Consider the following 27,156-nt stretch of genomic DNA (forward strand, 5'->3'; position numbering starts at 1 on the left):
GTGTGTGTGTTACCAGGTCCCACAGGGCAAACTGTCTCTGGTTCCAGGAGGAGTTTCCTGTGGTCAACAACATGTTCAGATTCCACAGGAACAAGATCTTATAAGCTTTATGAGAAGTGCTGCTGGACTCCTGACAGAAGAGCACAACATAATAGCATCCTTACACACAACACACACACACACACACACACACAACACACACACACACACACAACACACACACACACACACACACCTCTCACTGTCTCACCTGCAGCACTCGGCTTGTTCGTGGTTCGATGATTCTGATTTTTTGGTCTTTGCAGGTTGTGGCTAATAAACTTCCATCGTGATTAAAAGTCAAAGACAGTACGAGTTGTGTGTGTGTGTTTATTACACAGACTGGCATCTGAATCACAGCAGCAGCTCCGTCTAAACGCCACACAAACACCTGCAACACAAACCAAACACCCAAAACAACGCCAGTTTACCATCATGTGCTATAAATACTGAACTTATATTTAAAGTTGTGGTGTTTTAGAAGCAGTAACAGTGCTGGACGTACAGTATATCAACGATTTTTAATTATGCTGCTTATTTTCTCAAGAAATTACTACTAGAAAACTACATCAGTAACACAGAGTGCAGATATGAGTTATAAACATTCATTTAAATCTTTTATAATGGTTTGATGTCTGTTTGTTTAGAAGATTTATACTTTGTAGTCATAGGCGGAGCTTAGCAGCAGGTCTCTGGCAGTGGGATGCCACTCAATAATCGCCACCCTGCGACTGTGACCCAGGAGATCTTTAGAAGGCTGCGTGACGTCATCCTTCAGTCCATTCTGAGGAATATCCCACACCTTAACCTACACAACAACACACACGCGCACACACACACACACACACACACGATAGTTGCCATGGAGACTGGAGAGGTTGCCATATCAGCACTGCTCGCATGGAAACCAACCGTACAGTCTTCTGAACAGGATGCGATGCGCCGGTCATTAAACGGGTCCCACTTCACGTCCAGAACACGAGCGCTGTGACCGCACACGCGTGCATGAAGGGGACTCACGCGGCCCGTCTGAAACACAAATCGATTCATAAACCGACAAGCGGATGACATCAAAGTACCGCGAGAGCGATTCATTCGTATGATTCTCGAATCGCTCTCCTGGTAATTTGAGGTCATGCGCCTGCCGGTTCATGAACTCGAACACACATAACGGTTGTTTGTGAGAGTGGGGGTGGTCTTACTTGATGGACAGAAATAACAATGAAGGCCCCGCCCCCCGTACACTCTGTCACCAAGGCGATGAAGCGTGGATTCACTGCACAGAACAGGTTGTCCTGGACACTGCGTGTGATTGACAGCCCGTGGTAGCACCGCCCCTTACCCGCCGCCTTTTCGGTTATGTGACGAAGCCACGTGCAGGTGTAACGCTGTGACATCTTAAAAGACGATTATTATGATGTGTTGTTATGGTGCGTTCCAGGCAGGTTTTTAAACCCGTGAGTTACGACTTCAAAACCACGACTCACGACCTTATGCGTTCCAGGCAGCCCGTAACTCGTGTTTTTACAACCTTCTACCGGTGAAAGTGCACTGGAACGGCAGTCAAACCCGTGACTTCCCACCCGTGAACTCGTACTAGATCGATGTACTCCCAGTTCAGAGTCGTGAGGCGTGGTTTTGAACTCGTGAGTTACGGGTTACGGGTTGCCTGGAACGCAGCATCTCATCTTTTATTATTATTATTGTGTTATTCATCTCATCTTCTGACCTTTTACGACCTTTGCAGCTGCATCGTTCACAAAAACACTAATAACCCGTTTATCTGAAGCTTGAAGCTACATCAATTATTAAACTTCCTACAAATTTAGAGAATGAAACTTTAATGCAAATGAGAGATTGTGTTACCAAACATCTGACATTTCACCTGAACACACGTCGAGTTTCACAGTTCAAGAAAAAACTTTCCCCGGTCAAACCGCTGCGCTGCTGTCTTTGGCTTCAGATGACTCTCATGAGCTGTTGACCCCAAAACTGAAGGGAATAAATGAATTAAAAGAAATTGCTTGAGAAATCAAAAATAAACTTTTTACTTCATACAGAATCCAGAAAACTGAGTTAGCATTTACGCGACCTTACAATTAAGTGCTACCAAATATTTAAAATGATTTAAATCAAGTGACTAGTTAGTTAATTTGTTTGCCCTAATGTTAGGATTGGATTTTAAAATGTCTTTAAAGCTTCTCTAGAACAACATCCTCATTGAGTCCTATACAAATAAAATACATTTCATTGATTGATAGCAAGCCAAGAGTTATGAATGGGGCTTTAAACTCTTTACTGTTGTAACGTGAAATCGAAATAACTAAGTGATGTCAGTCATTGTTGACAGCATGAGTAATTTGTTAATGAAGCACACCTGTAGCTGCGGAGTGATCAGCCGAAGGTTTTAAAAAGGGAGAGGGAAAAAGGCACGAGGGAGAGACAAACGAGAAAACCTGCTGGGTCCGTGAAAGAGAAAGGGGATCGTACTGTGGCGTTCGTGGCTGGCTAGCACCACCGGCGCTGAAGAAAACCGGGGGTCCACTTATTGGCCCGGAGTTAGATAGTGGGGGAAAATATAAGATAGAGAGGAAAGGGACCATATAGGTGGACGCCGGCAGGTGAAGGAATTAAAGACACGCTCTGTGGCGGATGACAAGCGCAGACTCTCTCGGTTGTGAATAGCGAGCCCATTTAACTCTGTGCTTGTTGCGGGGAATAATTCGGATTATCTCTCCGTGGAAAACGAGCAAAGACTTCCGAAGTGTGATGTAAACGACTCTTGGTTGCCATAATCATATGAGAGGATCACCTGTTGCCGATGCGAAGAGAAAGAGGGATCCTCAACGTGACGGCGGGGTGTCATTAGACACTGCAGGGAAGTCCGTCTTTTAATTATACATGATTAAAGTGTTTGAACTTGTTGTGTTGGGCCGCTAATGCACTTAATTTTCCTCTAATGTCATATGTTGGATAACTCTACTTGTAAGGGTTCACATATGGGCAGGGGGTTTGTATTTAGAGAAGACTTTTAAAGGTGTGCTGTGATTTGACACTAATCAAATGTGCTGTGATTTGACACTAATCAAATGCCGTGCTGTGTATTTATATTTACGGGGTTGATTTTATAGTGTGTATTTTGATATGGTTTGAGCTGACCAGCGTATGATATTTATTAGGAAAAGAGATGTCAACAAGTGCTACTGAGCTGCTATTTTTGGAATAAAGTGATATTTTGTTAGTTGTGTTTGGTTGTGTGTTTGGCATTCTCCTTTCCCGGACCTGACCGGGTTATAATTAAAGGTGGTGGCAGTTTATTTAGCCTATATAAATTAAGGCTCCCCAGTACCTCAGGGACGAGGTTTATTACATTGGTGGCAGCGGTGGGATCTTATTCATTTTCTAACGTAGAGAAAGAATAGGATATTTAGAATGGAGAATGCAGAAGATGCACATTCTAGCCAGGAACTTCCTGCTTTAGCAGCCAGTAGTAGGGCTGGTAACAGCTTTAGCCCAGTAAATCGACCTGTTTTTATGCCAGAGACATTTACCGGTAGTGTACGTGATTGGTCAGATTGGTCCCAACAGTTTGAGATGGCAGCTGATGTTAATAATTGGAATGGAGAATTAAAACTAAAATTTATGTCCCTTTTATTGTCTGGTAGAGCTAGGGACGTATTCTGTGGGTTGACCAATGAAGACCGTAGTACTTATGACAATCTGAAGGAAGCTTTAAATAAATGTTTTAATCCATGCGAAAGTGAAGAGTGGAATCGTGCTAGTTTCTCTTCTAGAAGAAGGTTGCCTGGGGAAACTGCACGAGAGTTTGGGAATTCTTTAAGGCGATTGGTGGCTAAGTCTTATCCTGCAGCTGATGGTGCTACACAAGATCTATTAGCACGAGAACATTTTATTGCTTACATCGGGGTAGGTGAGCTGCGGATACAGCTCCGTAGTGCTAGACCAACGTCTTTAGAAGCAGCTATAAATTTGGTCACAGAACTCGAGCTTATTCGGGAGTTAGAGCGCAGTAATATTACAACTGATGCTAAAGTGCGTGGGGTGTCTGATAATAAGCCGGATGATAGACAATTGGCCATTTTGTTGGAGACTGTAGAGAGCCTGCGCCAAGATGTCAGAGCGTTACAGGTGACGGTTCAGAACCTTACTAAAGCTCAAACTAATAATGCCTCCCCTGCTAGGGGGCCCTCCTATTCTGAGTCCCAGGGCTTTAATCGAGGCCCACGAGGTCGTGGTGATGCATGTTGGGAGTGTGGCTGTGATCGTCATCTGAGAAAAGAATGCCCCTATGCACAGGGAAAATAGAGGGGGCAGGTAAAGCGGGCCAAATGCCTACCCCCTTACCTGATTATACGACTGGCCTACAGATTAGTGTCTCTCGTAGTGAACAGGGTGTGGGAGTGTTTATATCTGCCCAAGTAGGAGGGGTAGATTGTGTTTTATTGATCGACACTGGGGCGCAGGTCTCTGTAGTTTCCAAACAATTTTGGTTAAAAGTTACTAATGGAGGTTCTGCATTAATGCCTTATGCAGGGACAGTGTCTGTAGCGGATGGGGGACAAATTGACATTGTGGGTAAATGGTCTACTGTTTGTCAGATCGGGATGTTGGGTTTGGCCACAGAGTTTTTGGTAGCCGATATACCCTTAGAAGAAATAATCCTGGGCACAGATTTTTTAATGAAATTTGGTGCAGTAATTGATTTGAGTACATCATGCTGTAAGTTAATGGGAAACAGTATTCCATTATATTTGGAAAATGCTGGTCAAAAGACCCGGACCGTGTCAGTAAGGCAGGATGTGACTGTTCCCCCAAGAACGGAGGTGATAATTCCTGGCAGTATTGAGGGGATAGGATCAGAGTGTATTGAAGGAATGTTAGAGCCATGTGAGAAACTAAGTAGGGATGTCTTGATAGCTCGCGTGTTGTGTAAGGTAGAAAACGGGGTGCTACCAATTAGAGTTATCAACGTAACGAGCGAGGAGCTTATGTTGAGAAAAGGAATGACTATGGGAACCCTTTGTACTGATATTCAAGTAGGAGATGAAGCCATTAACCCTTCTGAGTTATTGGAAGACCCCACAGAGCTGCCTTGGACGGCTGATGTGCTGATGCAGCAATTGGGGCTAAATGAAAGGGGTTTAGAATCAACCCAATTACAGGCCATCCATAAATTGTTGAGTGATCACCTCCTTGTGTTCAGTAGGAATGATTCAGACTTAGGGCGAACCCATGAAACTTTTCATCAAATTGATACAGGAGATGCAAAACCCATTAAAATTGCCCCCCGCCGTGTACCGCTTCATTTACAACAGGAGGTGGCTGATCATGTGAAGCAGATGCAGGAGATGGGCATTATACAACCATCCTGTAGTCCTTGGGCCGCTCCGGTTGTCCCGGTAAGGAAGAAAGATGGGGGATTGCGATTTTGTGTCGATTATCGTAAACTTAATGATGTCACTAGAAAAGATGCATATCCCCTCCCACGCATCGATGATGCGTTAGATAGCTTAACTCATGCACAATGGTTTTCTACTTTGGACTTAGCCAGTGGATATTGGCAGGTCGAAGTGGATCCTAAAACTCGTCCTAAGACTGCGTTTATAACAAGGCAGGGATTATTTGAATTTAACGTTCTCCCTTTTGGGTTGTCTAACAGTCCAAGTACATTTCAGAGACTTATGGACTTAATTTTGGCTGACTTACAGTGGTCCACATGTCTAGTGTACTTGGACGATATCATTGTTTTTGGACGGAATTTTGAGGAACATCTTCAGCGGTTGAGCCAGGTTTTGTCTAAATTAAAGGCTGCAAACCTCAAAGTAAAGCCATCAAAATGTAATCTTTTTGCTGCCCAGGTACAGTACCTTGGGCATGTGATTTCAGCTGAGGGAGTTATGGCCGATCCTAATAAAGTGGAGTCAGTGCGAACTTGGCCAACGCCGAAAAATCAGACTGAGGTGCGAAGCTTTTTGGGATTAGCGTCTTACTATAGGCGGTTTGTGAAGGGTTTTGCAGAGGTGGCCAGACCATTACATAGATTGACTGAGAAAGGGAGGCGGTTCCAGTGGGACGAGAGCTGCCAAATTGCTTTTGAAGAGTTGAAATCAGGTCTGATAACCGCGCCAATTTTAGCTTATCCAGACCCCCAACACTCCTTTATTTTAGATACTGATGCAAGTGATGCTGGAATAGGGGCTGTGTTGTCCCAAGAGATAGGGGGTTTTGAGAGGGTGGTGGCATATGCAAGTAGAGCTTTAAGTAAGCAAGAGCGTAAATATGCCACCACCAAGAAAGAGCTGTTAAGTGTTGTTACCTTTACAAAGTACTTTAAACACTTCCTTTTAGGAAAAGAGTTTCTTTTACGAACAGACCATAATTCCCTTCGGTGGCTGCATAACTTTCAAGGTGTAGAAGGCCAATTGGCCCGTTGGCTGGAACAACTAGCAGCCTTTCAATATAAGATTGTCCATCGCCCTGGGAAGAACCATTGCAATGCAGATGCCTTGTCGAGGCTGCCGGGGTATAAAGAGGAGGCCACTATCCATTGTGTTAGTGAGGTGCAAATACCACCCACTGTTCAAGGTTGTGTGATAGATCAGGAACAACTTGGACTAAATCGGCAGGTTGGAGAAGAAGGGGTGGAGGATTATGATTTGTCAAGGGCTCAGTTTGGTGACCCAGAGTTAAAAGTACTGTGGGAACTAAAAAAGCAGGGAAGTAGTAGACAGGAAATGATGAGTGCTCATCCCCCCCTTAAGAAGTATGCTTTAGTCTGGGAACAGATACAGGCTCAGGAGACAGGATTAGTAAGAGTGTTGCCTCCAAAGCCTGGGTTGATAGCAAAAACTCAAATGATTGTTCCAGCAGCTCTGGTCCCAAAAGTGTTGGGACTGTTACACAATACGATAACTGGGGGTCATTTGGGGGTGCAGAAGTTAGGGGGAAAGGTAAGAGATCGGTTTTATTGGCCGGGGTGGTATAAGGATGTAAAGCAATGGTGTCAGAAGTGCCCAGAGTGTGCAGTTCATAAGGACACCGGTCCAACCCCCCGTGCGCCTTTGATTCCTTCTGTGACATCTCGTCCTTACGAACGAGTAGCGCTTGACATATTAGGTCCCTTGCCAGAGACTCCCCTGAAAAATAAATATGTGTTAGTGGTAGGAGATTATTTTTCGAAGTGGGTCGAGTCATATCCGCTCCCAAATCAGGAGGCAAAAACAATAGCTAAAGTCTTTGTAGAAGAATGGGTCTGTCGATATGGAACTCCTAGAAGTTTACATTCAGACCAAGGTAGAAATTTTGAATCCAACCTGTTTGGGGAATTGTGTCGGTTGTTGGGGATTAACAAGACAAGGACTACCCCATACCAGCCACAGTCAGATGGTATGATTGAACGATTTAATCGCACCTTGCTGTCCATGTTGTCCTTTTATGTTGACGATAATCAACACAATTGGGATGTGCTGCTTCCCTATGTGATGATGGCATATAGGAGTAGTGTTCATTCTAGTACCGGTTTTACTCCTTATAAAGTTCTATTTGGTCAAGAGATGGTATTACCAATTGATATAATGATGAATGTGGAATCACAAGAGAGGTTTTCAACTGTGAACGGTTATGTGGAGAGGGTAGCAGGAAGTCTCTCTACTGTGCTGGAGGCAGTGAAACGTCATCAGGCTAGAGCTTCAGAACATCAGAAGATTTATTTTGATTTTAAAGCTCAGTGTCAGTATTATGAAGTGGGAGAGTTAGTGTGGTTAAAGAATAAAGCTAGGAGAAAGGGGGTGAGTCCAAAATTGCAGAAGCGATTTAAGGGACCCTACAGAATAGTGGAGCGATTATCTGAAGTGCTCTATCGTATACAACCAGAAGGCGAAACGACAAATAGTGTGGTGCATTTCAACCAGTTGAAACCTGTTGGTTCTGTTTTTTCAGGATCTGATGGGGGTCATGTGGAGACTGTGGCTGACCAAGAGAACTCACCTATTCCGACCAGAAGGAAGAGAGACAAGAGTCTACGGTTCGGATCAAGTTGGGTGTTTCGACGGTCACGACCATTGGATCTCCCTCCTGATGTTGGACACCCTCATTCATCGGTGCTGTCTTCTGTCCCAGAAGGGTCTCCATCAATGGTATCATCTACAGCTGCGGGGAGGTCAGCTGTATCGGGCCGGCCTGCTGTGACTTCAAGTCTTGGAGTATCGGATCAGCCGGCAGAGGCACATGTGTCAGGGTCTGCTGTTCCAGCAGTGGAGGGAGCTTCCTCCCTTAGGAAACCCTTCACACCTGTTTCGCCCCTTATAAGGGAGGGGGGTGACCTCTGGGATTTGCCTGTACTTGCTGAACAGTCTCCTTCTTTTGATCCAGAGGTGGTAGAAGATCCAAAAGACCATATTACTGAAGGGGCACGACCAGTGCGTATACGAAAACCCCCTGTTTGGTTCAAGGACTATATTGGAACCTCTTAGGGACTCGAGGACGAGTCCAGTTTTATGAGGGGGGGTAATGTAACGTGAAATCGAAATAACTAAGTGATGTCAGTCATTGTTGACAGCATGAGTAATTTGTTAATGAAGCACACCTGTAGCTGCGGAGTGATCAGCCGAAGGTTTTAAAAAGGGAGAGGGAAAAAGGCACGAGGGAGAGACAAACGAGAAAACCTGCTGGGTCCGTGAAAGAGAAAGGGGATCGTACTGTGGCGTTCGTGGCTGGCTAGCACCACCGGCGCTGAAGAAAACCGGGGGTCCACTTATTGGCCCGGAGTTAGATAGTGGGGGAAAATATAAGATAGAGAGGAAAGGGACCATATAGGTGGACGCCGGCAGGTGAAGGAATTAAAGACACGCTCTGTGGCGGATGACAAGCGCAGACTCTCTCGGTTGTGAATAGCGAGCCCATTTAACTCTGTGCTTGTTGCGGGGAATAATTCGGATTATCTCTCCGTGGAAAACGAGCAAAGACTTCCGAAGTGTGATGTAAACGACTCTTGGTTGCCATAATCATATGAGAGGATCACCTGTTGCCGATGCGAAGAGAAAGAGGGATCCTCAACGTGACGGCGGGGTGTCATTAGACACTGCAGGGAAGTCCGTCTTTTAATTATACATGATTAAAGTGTTTGAACTTGTTGTGTTGGGCCGCTAATGCACTTAATTTTCCTCTAATGTCATATGTTGGATAACTCTACTTGTAAGGGTTCACATATGGGCAGGGGGTTTGTATTTAGAGAAGACTTTTAAAGGTGTGCTGTGATTTGACACTAATCAAATGTGCTGTGATTTGACACTAATCAAATGCCGTGCTGTGTATTATATTTACGGGGTTGATTTTATAGTGTGTATTTTGATATGGTTTGAGCTGACCAGCGTATGATATTTATTAGGAAAAGAGATGTCAACAAGTGCTACTGAGCTGCTATTTTTGGAATAAAGTGATATTTTGTTAGTTGTGTTTGGTTGTGTGTTTGGCATTCTCCTTTCCCGGACCTGACCGGGTTATAATTAAAGGTGGTGGCAGTTTATTTAGCCTATATAAATTAAGGCTCCCCAGTACCTCAGGGACGAGGTTTATTACACTGTAATTAGTTTTGAGTTTTTGAGAGCGTTAAAGATCTCAGAGCCACAGCTTACTAAATGTTGATTTCAATCTTTGACAATATTTAAAGATATTAAGATGATATTTTCACTAAATGTTCTTTACTTTATGTAGGATAATTTTATGAAGATAACAGCAAATCACAAAAATGACTTTAGCTGGGTATTTACAAGGAGGGACACTATTTATAAAAACAAATGACATCATCAGAATAACAATAACAGATTAATGGAAACATTTCACGCTTATCAAAACCTCACACTGATCTTGTTAGATTTTACAAGTTTCAAAAGCAGCAAAAAATCTAAAATTGATGTTTGTAACTTGACTGGAAATCTAAAAACAGAGATCAATCTCAAATTATTCTTCATTTCATATGCAGACACGATTACTTTTAACAAAAATTCACAAATAAAATAAACAATTTCCAGGTTAAAAAAAACATATAATAATCCCTCGTTTTTAAGTGACACACACAGATTTGGTCTGTACATCTTTTCCTGATCAATGTAAAACTGAACTTAAACTAAAAGTGTGTGTGTGTGTGTCTTACCTTTGTACAGCAGCCTTTACTGAATCAAACTGGTACCTGCAGCACTGTGTGTGTGTGTCTGTGTTTATGTGCGTCTGTGTATGTGTGTTTATGTATGTGTGTTTGTGTTTATGCATGTGTGTCTGTGTATGTGTGTGGTTAGCTGCTCAGGTATCGGAGGTGTGACTGATTAGCATCTATGTTCATGAATTAGTTATAATGCTTAAAACAAATAAGTTGAAGAGAGAGTGTGTGTGTGTGTGTGTGTACCTGGTAATTATCACGTTGTGGGGACAAAGATAGGAGTACCAGTATTTTTGTGACCTTGTGAGGACATGATGTCCCCATGAGGAAACAAGCTTATAAATCAAACAAAAAGATGTTTCTTGAAAATGTGAAGTAGCAGAAAGTTTTGTGTGATGGTTGGGGTTAGGGAATGGGGCAGGTAAGGGGAATAGATTATACAGTTTGTATGGTATAAAATGCATTACGTCTATGGAATGTCCCCACAAAACATGGAAAAAAGAATGTGTGTGTGTGTGTAAGACATTGCATATTCATGAGTCTTGTAAAACTGTGAAGTTTATTGGACATTGATCCTGGTTTGTCATTAATGATCAGCATTAAAACAATCTACTGACTGATGTGTATCACTAACACTGACTGTAACAACAGACTGGCTATAAACTAGGCATGGGCCGGTTACCGGTTTCAAGGTATACCAAGGTTTTAAACAGTCAAGGTTTCAAAACCATTAAAAAGTTCTGTGATACCGTCTCCAAGGTATAAGCTATGTTTATACAAAATTCATTAAATCATTAAGTCATGTGATTGATTTGATGTTTACATGTAATATTCATTACGAAAATATTATATATTTTTTAAAAGCATGTTATAATTTAAAGGCTTTTCTACCTGGCATTTGAAAAACACATTTTAGTGTTGCAATGGCAATACCGCAACACCGTGAAACCGTGGTATTTTTGCTAAAGGTTATCATACCGCCAGAATCTTATAACGGCCCATGCCTACTAAACAAATGTCAGAAACTGTTTCAGGAACAGTTATGATGAAGAGTTCATGTCTGTAATCCACAGATTTCAAACATTTATGAAGTCAAGTGATCAGGGAGATCATTTTGGTGAAATTGCAAATCACGTCGGCCATCCATCAGCCTCCAGCTCTTCAGCGATCATTACAGAAATCTGTGAGAACGTCGGGCGCTCATCGGATCTCTGAACCAAACAACACACAATATCAGCCGTCAACAAATCCATTCTCAAATCAATTTTATGTGTAGTTTATTCTGAAAAATCTGAATGCTCCTTTGTAAGAGGATTACTTGTGGATAAAAGCATCTTACAAATAATAATGTGATAATAATTGCTTTACTTTTTTCTTCCAGACAGAATAGCATTGAAAATTTCATCTCATAAGAGCTTTACAGACTAATGCGTTTAGTTTTTGAAACCAAACTTTTACAAACATTTCTGGCAATATTCTGATCTCTCAATGCCACCGGGGATTCGGTTTTAGTTCTGGCCAACATTTCCCAGTCACTTTAACTCTTTCCCCGCCATTGACGAGTTAACTCGTCAAACAAGAGAAAATGCTTCCCTGCCAATGACAAGTATTTCTGGCGATCCGTAATACTGCTATTATCCACCAGGTGGCGCTCTCCTGCAACTTATAAAACTTGAAAGGATTGCCCTAGGGCAGGGGTGGGGAACCCTGTTCCTGGAGGGCCACTGTCCTGCAGAGTTTTATTCCAACGCTAATTAAACACACCTGAAAAATCAAATAAAAGTCTTCAGGATCACTTGGAAATGAAATTCAGGTGTGTTTGATTAGGGTTGGAACTAAACTCTGCAGGACAGTGGCCCTCCAGGACCCAGGGTTCCCCACCCCTGCCCTAGGGCAAACAGCTGTATGCCTGTGTATATTTTGATCATCGCTCTGAATCTGATCTCTAATAAGAATCCTTTTTTTAAGAAACCTACACATATTTGAGAGGTGATAAAAGAAAACAAATAAAGGTAGGATGAAACTTTTGTTTGTTTGTTTGAAAGCAGAGGATATGTTCAATCATTTGATATATTTGTATGTTTATATATTTCAAGAAGAACATTTTCTGGAAGGCATTAAACTTTTGTGAAAATCGTGAAAAATGCTGGCGCTGGCTGGAACCTTTTTTTTAAACGCTGGTGGGGAAAGAGTTAATGTTTATTACTCTTGAAATAACTTTCACCTGGTCTATAGTAACAGAACCCTCATATTTACATAGTAACAACATTAGCTTTCTATTATTTTGTACAGTCTAGAGCAGGGGTGTCCAAAATCGGTCCTGGAGGGCCTGTGTCCTGCAGAGTTTAGCTAAAACTTCCCTCAACACACCTGTCTCAAAGTATCTGGTCTGCCTAGTAAGACCTTGATTAGCTGGATCAGGTGTGTTTGATTAGGGTTGGAATAAAACTCTGCAGAGACACCGGCCCTCCAGGAGCAGGAGTGGACACCCCTGGTCTAGAGAGAGGTCAGTATGGACATTAATATTAAATTCGGGAGAAATACCTACCGTAATTCCTCAAATAAAAGTCGTTATTCAAATAAACGCCGGGCCTCTGATAGTGGCCGGGGGCGTGGTCATCGCGGACAAATAAAGGCCGGTCTCTAATAAAAGCCTGCTTTAAATAAAAGCCTGTTACCTTCGACAGTTTAGGTAAATAAAGGCCCCGGCCTTTATTTGAGGAATTACGGTATCAGTCTTTAAGTTAAGCTCCATCGGACAGCGTGCGTTAGACAGTACTGCGGTCGCACTTTTTGGCGTTCCAGTTATAAAAACAAAAAATGAAAACTCTGAAGCGGTTCTGCAAAAAAACCTTTGCTTTTGGTTCCCATCATTCCTACAGCCAATCCAGGGAACCTTCACTTTAATCAAAAACAAATCAAGTGTTGAACACGGTTAACTTCTCCTGAAATATCCATTACCTCCTTCCAGCACATCTGCATGATGCCGTAGATGTGAGGCGAAGTTTTTTTAGGCCGATACAGTCGATGTCCCTGTGTGACCATCATCACCACCTCGTGGTTGGCATTGTGTTCGAACGGCATTTTGCCTCCGGTAAAAACTTCCCACATCAGCACGCCTAAAAACAAACCATCACGCCGTCGTCATCTCACCACTGATGCAGAAATACAACTTTAAAAAGTCAAAAACTCCCCCTCACCAAATGACCAGACGTCAGACTTGCTGCTGTATCTGCAGAAGTTGAAGACCTCAGGAGGAGACCACTTGACTGGAAACTTAGCTCCTGAAGAACTGGTGTACTGGTCATCTAAAACATACCTGCAGAGTTTAAAAAAACTAATCAATCTCCTCAAGTTATACTTCTACAAGAACTATAAACAACATAAGTGCTTTAAATAAGATCTTTTCATTTTTAACCAATACTAAATCAATAGATTTTTCTAACCAAATGTAATGTACAATAAAAAAAGAAGATATAAATACATAAGATATCTGTATATACAGTGAGCGCAAGATCTTAAAAAAAAGACCAACTAACAGGTATCGTTTCAGAATAATGAAAACTTCTTGTACTGCTGCATCCCTATGACAAATCGCTTCATCGTTTTCTAATCTTTGGATAAAAGCGTCTGCTAAATGTAAATCTTTACAGTCGGCGGTGTTCAGTCTCCAGCTGCAGAATTCAAACTCATATTAGCTGCGCACAGACACTCGGACAGTTTGTATACAGTGTGCAGGTGCGTTCAGATACCTGGCCATCCCAAAATCTGCGACTTTGACCACTAAAGAGCTGTTAACCAGGCAGTTTCTGGCAGCCTGTGAAAACAAGACGACAATCTAAATGCAGATGTTTCAGTGGTTGTGTCTATCTGCTCACTGCGTTTATATTTCAGTAAACGGTCTTTCAAGTGTGTGTTGTTTTCTGACCAAGTCTCTGTGAATAAAACTCCGCTGCTCCAGATGTGTCATTCCCATGCTAACATCATGACAGATGCTCAGCAGGTCCAGCGATGTGAGCGATTCTCTTCTCTGACGAAGGTAATTGAGTAAGCAGCCCAACTCCATGAACTCCGTCACCAAGTAGATGGGCTTCTGCTGTGTACAGACTCCATACAACTGCACCAAGTTATGATGAGACAAATTTCTGTGGGTGCAGACACAAATTATTCTCTTATTAAAAGACCAATTTCATCTTTTTCAAGATTAAGTACAAATTAAGATCGACTCAAATTAAATTCCCAACTGAATGCTAGCTACACATTGTGTGCAAGAAAGATTTAAAATAAGAATCCTATTATTAATCTGCAAACAGCTTCTCACCCAATCGTAATAAAATAGATTGACATTAATAACACTGAGATATAAATGAGAAACAAAACGACAAAATAAAAGAGAACAAGTAAAATGTTAAATAGACCCTTTCGGTCAGTCAGTAACCTTTACTTTCAGATCTCTCATATCAACCCAATCTCCAAAAGGACTCCACAGAAGCACCGAGTGTTTGTGTGTGTGTACGGTTTTGTGTATATTGTGCACACGTACGTCATGATTTTGGCCTCTTCTATAAAGTCGTCTTCACTCATGGCTCCTTCTCTGATGGTTTTGATGGCCACTTTATGCTGCGCTCTCCATTTGCCCAGTCTGACCACTCCAAACTGACCGCTGCCAACTTCCTTCATGAAGGTCAGTTCAGACGGATTAATCTCCCATTTATCTACACACAACAATAACCAGAGATAAAGTCATGCAACATTCACATGTTCATATGAAGCTCTATAATGTAGATATATTCACTGTGCTACCATAGCTGAATCCTGCTGTTGTAGGAACCTCCCTTCTCTGATCACCTACTGCATGACGGAGCCTACAGACAAGACCTACACACACACACACAGACGCACACATGTGAACAAACACACATATAAATACACACAGGTGTGAGAGAATGAGTCTGTGTTTGTTTATGTGTGTGAGTGTGTTTGTGTGTTACCTGCTGCGTTATAAGTGTGGTACTCTATAAGTTCAGGAATGTTGCTGAACACATATTTTTCGGCCAGATAAAACTGTTTTGTTGGTGTTTGGGTTTCTTTAATCTGATAATGCCTGACTGATCCATCCCTAAAAACAACACAATAAAAAGAAATAGTGATATGATAGAAAAAAAATCATTACTTCCGTATCAAACCAACAAAATTAAATTAAAGAATGACTTTAGAAGAGAAATGTGTTTCTCACCCTGTGCTCTTGGTTAACAAAGATACTGTATATGTCCCTGTGCTGGATACTCGAACCATAAACCCTCCATCTTTCCCCTAAACAAACACACACAACTTTGTTATATCATCATATATATATATATATAGTACAGACGTAATGTTCTTGCATTAAAAACAAACACACACACCTCTTTTCTGAGCTGCTCCTCAGCTTTGTTGCGGTTGACATTTTTACAAAACCATCTGAAAAGGACACACACAAAACAAAACAAGTTTATTGTTTTAAGTGTATTATTTCAACCTAACAGTGATACTCGTGGCCTAATGGTTAGAGTGTTGTAACCTAAAGGTCACAGGCTTGAAAGGAAGTAATCTGTACTCCAGTTGTTCTCCGGTCACTGCAGTAATAACTGTTCACTGATCTGTGTGTGTGTGTGTGTGTGTGTTGTGTGTATGTTCAGTGTGTGTGTTTGTGATGGGTTAAATGCAGAATTCATACTCCAAGTTAGGGTTTCCCTTAGTGTTGGGCCATATGCCATATTTTAAGATCGTCCTATCGTCAGCTTGAGATCTCCGATACACTATAGTATCTGGGGGCGGGGCAGTAGTTTATTTTTATTTATTACACGGCTCTCTGGAATGCTTGATTCTGATTGGTCAGTTGAGACATTTGCAGGTTCGTTCTTTTCAAATAATAACCGCTCCAAAATAATAACGCATACCCGGACTACTTGCACGAGTAAAATCGCTCCGCGCCAATAAAGATCAATAAAGATTGCTGTCTGTTTGGCGCCATCTTGTGACAAACACTCGACAACCACGACAAGACACAGAGAGCTTACTGAGACTGAACTTGACAAAATAGAGCATGACAGCTACGAAGCCAACACACAAAAAAATACAGAATGGGCATTAAAACTTCTCAAAGACTGGCTAAAAGAGAAAAAAATGGAGACAGACAAGTATGAAGCAGAGGATCTTAATAAGGTATTACGATCATTTTATGCATCTGTGCAAAGTTTCGCTGAAGGATAAAAATGTTAATTTAAAACAAATATGCCAATAAAATGTTTCAAATTCATATTCATGTCCAGTTTTTTTCTTATGTGACAAGTAGCCGTGTAATAAGCGGGATAATGTAGAGGCAGCCGGTAGTTATTGGGAAATAAGCCCCTTCAGTGTGATACAAGACCCTCCGCTTCGCGTCGGGTCCTGATCACACTGTCGGGGCTTATTTCCCAATAACTACCGGCTGCCTCAACATTATCCCTTACTTATGGGTGTTTTCACATATAGATAATTTTAAAAGAACCAAACCCAGTTGACTTAAAGTGAACCACAAAAGGAACTAGCCGAATACGCACAACGTCATAGAATGTCTCTGAACAGGTTCACGCCCACTTTTGGGGGAAAAAAACTAGACCTCCCATTGACTTCCATACAAAATAGCGGAATAACGCAACGTTCGTACACACCCGGCAGGCGTAAATAACTTTTATGACGAGTAATTATCTGTCCACCCTGCCTGCCATTCAGCGCGAAAGATACATTAACACATTTAATTTGGTCATTATAAAAACATGTCTCTTTCATTCTCACAGCATCAAATTTGTGTAACAACGCTTCCCATTGGCCAGAGGTGTCTTACCCGGATATTTACTCGTACCTCATTGGGTCAACAGGGAAGACAGTAAATGATTTTACTTCGTATTTATATATTATGTCTTTATATTTAGAGTACTGAGTAAACTTTTCTGTCCAGCCATACAACTGGCTTAGCGATATTTCCAGCAATCACTGGATAGCGCTGTAACACAAATTTGATGCTGTGAGAATGAAAGGGACATTTTTTTATATTGACCAAATTAAATGTGTTAATGTATCCTTCGCGCTCTATAGCAGGCAGGGTGGACAGATAAATACTCGACATGTTTAAACTGAGTGATTTCTTAAGTTTTTTACGCCTGCCGGGTGTGTACAAATGTTGCTTTGTTCCGCTATTTTGCATGGAAGTCAATGGGAAGTCTGGTTTGTTTTCCCCCAAAAAAGGGCAGTGACGAAATTTACAGTCAAGTTCCCGGATGTGCCGGTAGTCTGTATGTGACCTCAGTCCTTTTGGTGTTCACAATATAGTGGACTTAAAAGAGGACCCAGTTCTTTTTTTGGTCCTCTTCGGAACTGAAGTGATCTCAGTCCCTTTCTTGTTCACATAAGAACTCAGATCCCAGCTTTCTGTGCAGCAGTTGATTTTGATACAATGTCCAAACGACACACAAAGCGGACCGGGACCTCTTTAATTTCAAATCTCAAAATGAAATCAATCCTCAAAAAACCCCAAAAGCGAACCGTACTAAGACCACCTCCTGACGTGGGGGTGTCAGACTCCCCTAAAAGGACATCTCAGTCCTTTTAGGGGGGTCTGAGGTGGTTTGTTCACATATACACCCTGAACTGCTCCGAGAGTGTTTGGAGGGCTCAAACGAACTAGGTGTGAAAACACCCTATGAAACGCTGTCATGACCACAACCTTCTTAAAACTGATGCCATTAATCCATCTGCGTCATTAAGTCCAGGCGCTGTAAAATTTCCTGCGTGCCAGGAAGTGGGAACAACAAACTCACTGGTTTTAACCCTTTGCGCGTTTAACAACTTCTCTAGTGTGAGGAAATGTAAGAGCCGTGCGTATTACAAGTTCAATAGAAAAGGTTAAAATTCATCCTTACATTATGTTTACATGTCAGTAATCCATGCAGTCTCTGCATTAGCTGCTAGCGTATATGAATTTTTATCTAATGTGGGGTAATATGAACTAATCAGCAGTCATGACATTCATTCATGCTTTTTTATGCTTTTTGCACATTGTTTTCTTTCATGGACTATGGACCCCTTAAAGTAGCCTTGGTCACCCCCTGGCAATATTATACTCCAATTGGGGGGCTGAGCCCACCTAAATTGAAAATCCTAGAATTGCCCCTGCACAATACTATCGTCTATCGGCACAACCCTAGTTTCCAGGGGCGTCAGTTTGTGTTGAAAAGTAGTGGGGACAAAAGATCAGATGAAAAACATTACAGCAGGACGGGAAAAATATTGAATAACAGCGCATTAAAAATGGGCGTAGCGTAGGCCAGTCAACAACACGAAAATACCTCAACAATGTCGACTGCACATGTAACAAGAGCTCAATCGAACAGTGCCAAAGCATCATAGTGTAGAAAACCACGTTAAGTCAACGATTACCATTAAATTCATTACATATGTAAAAGAAAACACACCAACCTACCGAAAAAACAGCTGATAGCTGGTTTCAGCTGGTTTAAGATGACAGTAGCTGGTCTAAGCTGGTCCTCCTAGTTGGTGGGTCAGCTGGTCCTCCAGCATGACCAGCTATGTCCAGCTAGACCAGCTTAAATAGTGATCAAAACACAGCTAGACCAGCTTGCTAGACCAGCAATACCAGCTAAAACCAAGCTGGGAGACCAGCTTAAACCAGCTCATGCTGGCCTTAGCTAGATTTTTCAGTAGGGCATAAGCATACACCGCAACATATCTGACCCTGGACCACAAAACCAGTCGTAAGTCGCATGGGTATATTTTTAGCAATAGCCAACAATTGAGGTACGTGGTCTCTTCAGTCAAGTTGAGGCACTTCTGCGTTTGTTGCTCGTTCTTCCTGCATCATCTGCTGAAGCAGAGAGAATCTTCATTGCCTTGAGACGCCTGAAAACCTGGCTGCGCTCTTTAATGTCACAAGCCCGACTCAACAGTGTGGCTGTTTGTCATGTTTACAGAGAGAGAATTTATAAGAAGAAACTGTGTCAAGAATTTGTTAAAAGTTACTGATCAGCGCATGCATGTTTTTGGGTCATTTTAGAAACAGTAATAGTTTATTTTGTTTAAGTTAGTACAATAATATACATTGTTTCTTTCTGTATCTAAAATGCATTGCATGTTTTATTTTGTGCAAATAAACCTTTAATATTTCTTGGTTCGCTTGATTTTTCAGAACATTTTAACTAAATGCTTTCAAAAAGTGGTGGCGACATGTCCCCAGCGTCCCCAGTGTAAATGACACCTATGCTAGTTTCCCTACATTGGCAATTTCATCTCTTTTCACTGAAACATGCAACAGCATTCACAAATCTCCAGACATGTTTCATGATTTTACTCACACAAACTGCTCCAGTGTGTCCGATTTCTTTTCAGTCACATAGTTACTTGGGATGTAGCCCTCCTCTCTACAAATACACAAATCATTGATATCATCAGTGACATCTCACCAACTACATAGATCATCATGAACTGTGATAGTTTGGCAATAACTTGACATTTGTGTTTAAGGTCACATGCTAAGTTATGTTGCATGAAAAAGCGTTGCAGGCCGATGTCTATTTAAAGCAGCTCAAAGTGACAGAAGCACAAAACACGTACCCGAATTTGTTTCGGGCCTTATACCAGTTCAAATCGCTCTTCTCCAAAATGACATATTCTTCTCCTGTCTTCAATGTTAAATCGTGAGGTTCCGACCCTTGAAAGTCATACAGCGAGATGACCACTTCCTCTCGAGAGCCCGCCTCTTTCTGTGTGGTTTCCTCTGTGGGTGGGGGGGGAGGAGGGGGTCGACGGGCCTTTGGAGTGACGGAGAAAAACTCTTTTGTACGTTTGGATAAAGTAACACAGTATTGAGGTCAAGTTGCAATTTTGCTCATGAACAGGATAGCCAGCACCAAACCAGATCTAAAGTGCAGAAACCAGACCAGACCAGACCAGCAGGGAAATCTGTGCTGTCAAAGAAAGATTTGTAAAAGCAGCTCACCGTAGTCTCATCTCCTGGAGGAACTGGAGGCAATGGTTTACGTGAAACTGTGAGAGAAACAAAAACGCACTCTTATTATCTCACATTTAAAGACACAAATCTGACACAAATAAATATTTATTTACTTACCGTCCCCAAATAAGTTGTAGCTTTCGCAGCCTGGAGCGAGTTTATCCACCTGCCCGCAGCACAACCACTCGCCCTCCTGCCAGAACTGAGGGTGAAACTTTGCTGCTATCTGAGCATTATTACTAATCTCTAAAGGACAGAAGAGAGTCAAAGACTGAAGAAATAAACATCGCTGTACACAGTCAACGCTCTTCATGAGGGCCGTCAGTAATACTAACTTATATCAGACTCATACGCTACATTTGTTTGCATGATGCTTTACATCTAATAGATTTACGCAAGAATAATGTGTTTTCACCTTCTTTGATGGTCTGGACCCAAACACTTCTGCTCTCGTTACTGGGAGCAAAAATATATAATGTAGTTGAATCGTGAACAACCTGAAAGAGAGAGAGAGATCAGTCCTTTGACATAACTGCGTTATGTAGCGCACACAAACCATCATCTTGTCCCCATCTCCAAACATGATGGTTAAAAACATCATAGCATTGATTGTATTCTCCATACAGACGGTTAAAGCGTGACTCTCACCTGGAATGGATATTTGTTTTGACAGGGGATGATGGTCGTGCTGTTTCTAACAATCTCAACACACTTGATTCTGTTCAGCTCCACTGAGCCTTTCCTAAACCTCTTCTGAAAATCACACAAACACAGACTGTTGAGCTCCAACCTCAAGAAACACAATCAAAGTCACTAGAGAATCACAGGTGAGAAAATTAGGGTTAGAGCTAAAATCTGCAGTTCTCCAGACCTCCGGGGTAAGATTTGAGAAACCCGGAGTATCAACAGTGCATTCAAAAAGCATTCAGACCTTCGTCACTTTTGCTATACTGCGGTCTAATACAAAAATCCTTTATTTTTCCCTCATTAATCTACATGGTGTTTGTCAGCAGCCGGGACTGGTGGTCCACTGACAGCGGCCCCCATCCAATAAGAAAAATGGCAGAAAATCTCCAAATCCAGGTGTGCAAAGCTTAATGTGCCATACCCAAAAAGACAAAAGTTAGAATACTTATGCCAAGGTCAAAATCTTGCAGAAGTCGCATCTGTCCACTGCATACGTCAACGAGGTTTATTATTTCAGGTTATATTTCAGAAAAGCAAGCGTTACTTTTTCAGGTAAGCATGAAACTATAACAATTGTATATGTTTTAATTAAAATGTTAGAACCTCGATGACGTATGCAGTCGACAAATACGACTTTCGGAAGATGAACCCAAAATCCTGGCCAGGATGCGTCCCGGAAAAATGGCACGTATGGTCACCCTATTTTTAATAAATGTATGAAAACTTTGTTGAAATTTTGTTTTCATTATGAGTGTAAACTAATAAGGAGAAAAAAACGTCTGAATAGACATGCAGTGTCTTTATAACGTTTGTGTCCAACACCAAATCAAAACATTTTAAACTATATCTTAAACATTATCAGGTGTGCATCTGAGCAGAAGGTGTGTGTGTGTCAGTGTGTGTGTTTGTGTGTGTCAGTGTGTGTGTTTGTGTGTGTCAGTGTGTGTGTGTGTGTGTGTGTCTGTGTCTATATACAGGCAAGAAATTGCAGATTTCCTGTCTGAGCTAGTAGTCACTGTAGATAAAGCTCCACATTGATAACCCAAAAGATGTGTTAGGATTAACTTTTATGGATGTTTTCAACTCTCTCTGTATTGGACAAAACGTGACAGGGCCCACGCATATCTGTAAACACACATTCAATTTAATTCTGTCACTTGGGCTCAACATTAGTGCCCTAGAAATTAGAGCTGTGCGATTTAGGGAAAATTTTCAAACTGCGTTTTTTTCTGCCAGAAATTGCGGTTGCGATTCAATTTGCGATTAACTTTTGTAGCAGATTCAATGTGCATCTGCCTTTCTAGATGGTTAGATCTTACTGATACTGTATATGCGTCTTCTGCTGGACTAACAGCATTAAAATGAGTGGGTATATTATAGCTGCAACTTCAACAAAAAGTACAAATATTTAAATGTGAAAAGATGTGGTATATCTCCTCACATCCTAGTGAAACCAGACTGTATTAGTGATATTAGTGATTGGATAATAACTTCCTTCTGCTAAACTCCAATAAGACAGAGAGATACTTATTATTGAACCAAACTGATATATAATATATTCCAAACAAAATATGTCCGATCATAAGTTGCCCATAGATGGACGCACTGTGGTGCCGTCTTCCACAGTCAAGAAAGTAGGTGTGATGTCTACAATGTCTGCCGCATAGCATTCTTCCATCTTAGAAATCTCTCAAAAATACGCCATATGCTGTCTGCATCAGATGCAGAGAAGCTTATTCACACTTTTATGACCTCAAGAATAAATTATTGTAACTCGTTACTCTGTAGATGTCATGCAAATCAGGTAAATAATTTTCAGCTGGCTCAAAACACCGCCACTAGAGTACTTACTCGATCTAAAAAGTATGACCACATAAGCCCAATTTTGACGTGGTTACGCTGGTAGGCATGGGTACCTTTTAATGAGAGCATGCAAGCACGGGGCGGTATTGTTAAAGTGCTTCAGCCATTTCCTCTGGTTACATGGAGAGACTAATTATTTAACCCTAAATAAGTTATTGTGATTACTATATGTGGGCTATAAGGTGATAGTCAGGACTTCTGGACATCGTCCCTACTTTGGTTAAGTTGTTATATAGTCATACGATTTGTTATATCAAGCCAGACAGTGCTAGTTTGAACCTCTGATCATCGTATGGGCTTAGTTGTATATAAATGATTACAGTGGCTGTTATTGCCAAACCTCTGGTGTGGTCGAGTTTGTGTTTGGAAACTGCAAAATACCAAAATCAGTATTCTATCTGGTCAGTATTAAAAAGTAAATTCTTAATTTTCCCTCCAATTTTCGATATCTGCAGTGTTATTCTTTCATCTTTTCTACCTTTTTCCCAAAACGCACCAGTCCTCCTTCTCTGCAGAATGCAAAAAATCCTCACAACAAATCACAGCGCACCATTCACGCATTCTAAACCACAATGGCGGCGCTCTGAATACACACAGAATCCTAGTTTTCCTCACCTACTTTGTAATTTCGCGATCAACAAACAAACAAAATAATACTTTGATGGCATTGATAAACCTGTTGTGTTGCGGAGAAGAAATGTAAGCCATCAAAATCAAATAATTTATGCGAGAGGCAGCTTCTGTCAATGCTAACACAATGACCCCAGAGGATCTCATGAAAAACTTTACATTATTTTACTTAAAGTCAACAAAAATTGAGCAGAACCAAAACATTTTACAGCTGATCGCTGTCAAAAAAAGTTCAGCGAGGACTTCCCAAGGATGACAGCAGCAATGACAGCAGTGTTCTTAATACGACAAGTAAGGGTTTTGATTCATGCCATTAATGTTTATTAATCAGTGTGTACCACTAGTCAAACTAAACTAAATTATTGCATTTAGCTGAAAAAAGAATATGTTATGTGAAAGTTTGTAACAGAAACAGTGTGTGTGCGTGTTTGTGTGTGTCAGTGTTGGTATATGTGGTTTAAGAGGACATGAATAATGTATAATGATATGTTAACTATAACCATGATACAGGAAGGGACACAGGAAGTTTCTCCATACACTGAAAAGCTAAAAAAACAAACATACTAAATGATAGATTTTCATAAATTAAAGACTGCCAACAGGTTTGTGTGACGTTAGGGTTAGGAACTGATGTAGGTAAGGGGAATAGAATATAACAGTTTGTACAGTAGAAAATACATTGTGTCTATGCCAATGTGTGTGTGTGTGTGTGTGTGTGTGTGTGTGTGTGTGTACTGTACCTCTGATCTGAGCTCATAATATGTAAGTTTGCTCTTGGTTAACACAAACACTCTTTCTTTATAGTTGAGAGGAGATGTCCTTTTCTTCTGCTGTGAACGTTTGATTAACGTTTCTTCAAGAATGGGTGTCAAACTCATCTCAAGCACAGCTAAACACTCAACACTGCCACAGATCTGAAGAACAGTCAGACACAATGCCTTTTTATCATCTTCTCTGTTACTATAAACTACATATGTGGGGAATATAACGTAATGTTGATGTGAAAGATTTTGTATAGATGCATAAAACAATGTCATTTGAAGCACATAAGCCGCTCGATTCACAGTTCTGATTGACTGTTCAAGACTTAAATCAATACAGACGATATGAACATAAAGACAACAACAGGCGGCAGACATGATTATAAATACAAACATTTAAAACATCTGTATCTTTATTGCTGCTTTTGTTTTAATAAAGATACAGATCTTTCAAATGAAGCGTCAATGTTCAGAGATCACGTGCTTAAACAACAGTATCGTAGTGACTGGACATTTGACACTTCATCTAAACTTTCATTTTCAAACATGAGGACAATAAGCAGAACATGTAGATGATTTCACAGAAATAAACAAATATATAAACAAACGAACATTGGACTTACCTCCGAGTGAGACTTCTGCGCGCGCGTGTGTGTGCGTGCGCGCGCGCGTCTGCGGTCAATCATCAGGAAACGAGAATTAAAGGAAGTGCTGCTGAGCTGCAGTGTTGTGTGTTTGTTTGTGTGTGTGTGTGTGTGTGTGTGTGTGTGTGTGTGTGTGTGTGTGTGCGTGCGTGCGCGCGTGCGTGCGTGCGTGCGTGCGTGCCCGTGCGCGCTAATGTGAGATCATTGTTTACGTAAAAGCGTGAGTTAGGATATTACACGTGCAGTAATTGTTCTTGACGAGTTTCCAGAAGTATTGAGATATTATAACGAATGATTGTATATTCATATTTGGCGGGGAGTTCTGGTCCCAGATAGCAGCTGCTGATGCTGATGTTATGGCAAAGACAGAGAGGGATGTTGATGCTGGAAATCTCTCGTGGCGGGAAAGTGATTAGACTTATCATTAGAACCAAACCTGTATAGAAATAGAAGATTAGTTTAAATTTGTTTTAACATTGCTTTTTCAACATGTTCCTGTCACAGAATAGAGATGTGTTATATTTTGAATGCTGATCGTTCCACTAATAAGATACAGTGAAGGTGAATGAGGTGTGTGATTTTTTTAGCCTTTAGTAACCTAGACAACTTTAAGTAATACAAAATTATAAAAAAAACGAAATGAAATATTCTAAATAAAATACATTACGTAAGAAATAATTGACGATGGACTGTTGAATTATACGAAAATAATGCACACAAGGTGGCAATGAGGCACAACATGAAGAAGAGTTACATCGCAGATGTGCATTATTATTAAATAATTTTAAAAAGGAGGCAATTATTCCTCTTATACCACAAACATTATTCTGGTGGTTATTTTAAGACATTTCACAGTACAGGTGTGTGCGGTTATAGAAAAATAATCAACACCCGTGAAACATTTTTCAACCAATCAGAATAAAGCATTCAACAGACCCGTGGTTTAAATGAAAAATAATACATCCAAAGCCCTATTCAGACAGTAATTGTTTCTCATGAGTATGTGTCCTTCGGGATAAAACTCAGGCATTCGAATAACCGTTTTATCTTCATTCCGTACACGCTGACAGGCAGCTGCTTTTATAAACGGCTTGTGCTTGTTTGTCTCCATGCTCAGTCTGGAAACAGTTAAATGTTTCTAATAAAAGTGCATTCTGGTCACGGTATGTATATCAAATGCATATGGTCAAATAGTTCAATTAATGCTGCTGTCAAATAAGGCTCATGTTTTTGTTAATTACGGCAAGTTACATCCAATATTATCGTTGCAACCGCTTGCTTTATCTTAGCTGCGTCACCTTAGCAGCTCCACTCCATCCAGCTGGCTCGCTGACGCTCGGCAATTGTTCGTTGAAGAGACACTGATGTTTTAAGGATAAAACCGCTTCATGCAGTGTTTTTAACGATTTAATGACCTCGGCTGAATTGTCAGGCACTGATAATAACTTAAACGAGGGGTTGTTCTAGTTCACGTTAATGCTACATATTTGCCATGCTATACATAAATGCTTTAATATCATTAATATAATATCGATAACGCGGTCTGTACGCCTTTCAGCGCTGTAACACCGGCAACGGTAAATGGCAGTGAGCCCAGCTTTTATTTTGAAAAGAGCTTATTGAGGGGGCGTGGCATCACTTTGAAGCAATACCCCTGATTGGCTGACTACACGCGTGGATCGTAGTGACAAACTCTGCGGAAAGATAGTGCCAAAAAGATCTGTAGACTTGTGCAGAAGGATTCGTGAATGCCCTGTGATCTGCAAACACAGATTCAACACTTGCATGCTGAACTTTGCACAGAATGTGTAAGAATGTCTTTTTACAATGGTTGGAAAATACAAGTTAGACTGTGTTTGTTTGCAAATTGTGAGGAGCGCATTTGTAGATTTTTTTAATGGAAAACAGCGAAACAGTTGTGCCAAAATTCTGAAAACAAATGCAACACAATCTACAAACAAATAATGACCCACATGCGCAGACAAATCACTTTGCATTCATTTAAATTCTGTTTGTCAAGTACAAGTCGATGATTTCTATTTGTGAATCATAAAGAGTTGGTTTGCGGATTTTAAATCTATTTATAAATCGCATTTTATATTTGTATGTCATGAAGAGTCTGTTCGTGGATTTTTATATATTTGTAGATCTCGTTTTACATTTGCGGATCATGAGGAGTTTGTTTGCAGATTTGGAACCTATTTGCAGATTTGTTTCGTGTTTACAAATTGTAGTCTCTTCATTTTCAACGATTATGGCATTATTTTGTCACCAAAGCGAAACAATAGTGTCAGAATTCTGAAAACAAATGTG

At 41.0% G+C, this 27,156-nt stretch overlaps 2 protein-coding genes across 6 annotated transcripts in view; both read right to left on the bottom strand.

The window, feature by feature from the left end:
• The window catches only part of coro2ab (coronin 2Ab), a 40,638-nt gene extending 29,993 nt beyond the window's left edge, over nucleotides 1-10,645 (bottom strand). For 3 of the 5 annotated variants that reach the window (XM_065275679.1, XM_065275678.1, XM_065275677.1), the window contains exons 1-7: nucleotides 10,211-10,645; nucleotides 1,925-2,031; nucleotides 1,242-1,436; nucleotides 952-1,068; nucleotides 698-847; nucleotides 251-430; nucleotides 14-130 (exon numbers count right to left, since the gene is read on the bottom strand). In XM_065275679.1, the coding sequence (XP_065131751.1) occupies nucleotides 14-130; nucleotides 251-430; nucleotides 698-847; nucleotides 952-1,068; nucleotides 1,242-1,436 (759 nt within the window). In that variant the 5' untranslated portion in view covers nucleotides 1,925-2,031; nucleotides 10,211-10,645. Of the gene's footprint in view, nucleotides 1-13; nucleotides 131-250; nucleotides 431-697; nucleotides 848-951; nucleotides 1,069-1,241; nucleotides 1,437-1,924; nucleotides 2,032-10,210 lie in introns of those variants that run through there. The other 2 variants (XM_065275680.1, XM_065275681.1) reach the window with 2 other exon arrangements.
• A 108-nt stretch (nucleotides 10,646-10,753) lies between these two features.
• On the bottom strand, nucleotides 10,754-24,972 carry tec (tec protein tyrosine kinase). The gene is made up of 18 exons (XM_065275682.1): nucleotides 24,823-24,972; nucleotides 24,179-24,352; nucleotides 20,907-21,011; nucleotides 20,674-20,755; nucleotides 20,376-20,504; nucleotides 20,247-20,293; nucleotides 19,862-20,058; nucleotides 19,603-19,668; nucleotides 15,619-15,673; nucleotides 15,450-15,526; nucleotides 15,205-15,332; nucleotides 15,017-15,091; nucleotides 14,757-14,928; nucleotides 14,142-14,358; nucleotides 13,966-14,030; nucleotides 13,414-13,532; nucleotides 13,175-13,332; nucleotides 10,754-11,424 (listed from the first exon to the last, which is right to left on the bottom strand). Exons 1-18 carry the CDS (start codon nucleotides 24,883-24,885, stop codon nucleotides 11,344-11,346), a joined length of 2,010 nt encoding a protein of 669 aa, XP_065131754.1. The 5' UTR covers nucleotides 24,886-24,972; the 3' UTR covers nucleotides 10,754-11,343.
• Nucleotides 24,973-27,156: the final 2,184 nt, after the last annotated feature.

This window comes from Paramisgurnus dabryanus, chromosome 21 (genome assembly GCF_030506205.2).
Source record: "Paramisgurnus dabryanus chromosome 21, PD_genome_1.1, whole genome shotgun sequence".
Lineage (NCBI taxonomy): Eukaryota > Metazoa > Chordata > Actinopteri > Cypriniformes > Cobitidae > Paramisgurnus > Paramisgurnus dabryanus.

Coding starts and splice junctions, on each gene's coding strand:
- tec (XM_065275682.1), bottom strand. CDS start 24,885: ATGATTGACCGCAGACGCGCGCGCGCACGCACACACACGCGCGCGCAG. Junction 21,012..24,178: donor ATTATGAGCTCAGATCAGAG/GTACAGTACACA, acceptor TGTGATTTTCAG/AAGAGGTTTAGGAAAGGCTC. Junction 14,929..15,016: donor AACAGCAGGATTCAGCTATG/GTAGCACAGTGA, acceptor TGTTGTGTGTAG/ATAAATGGGAGATTAATCCG.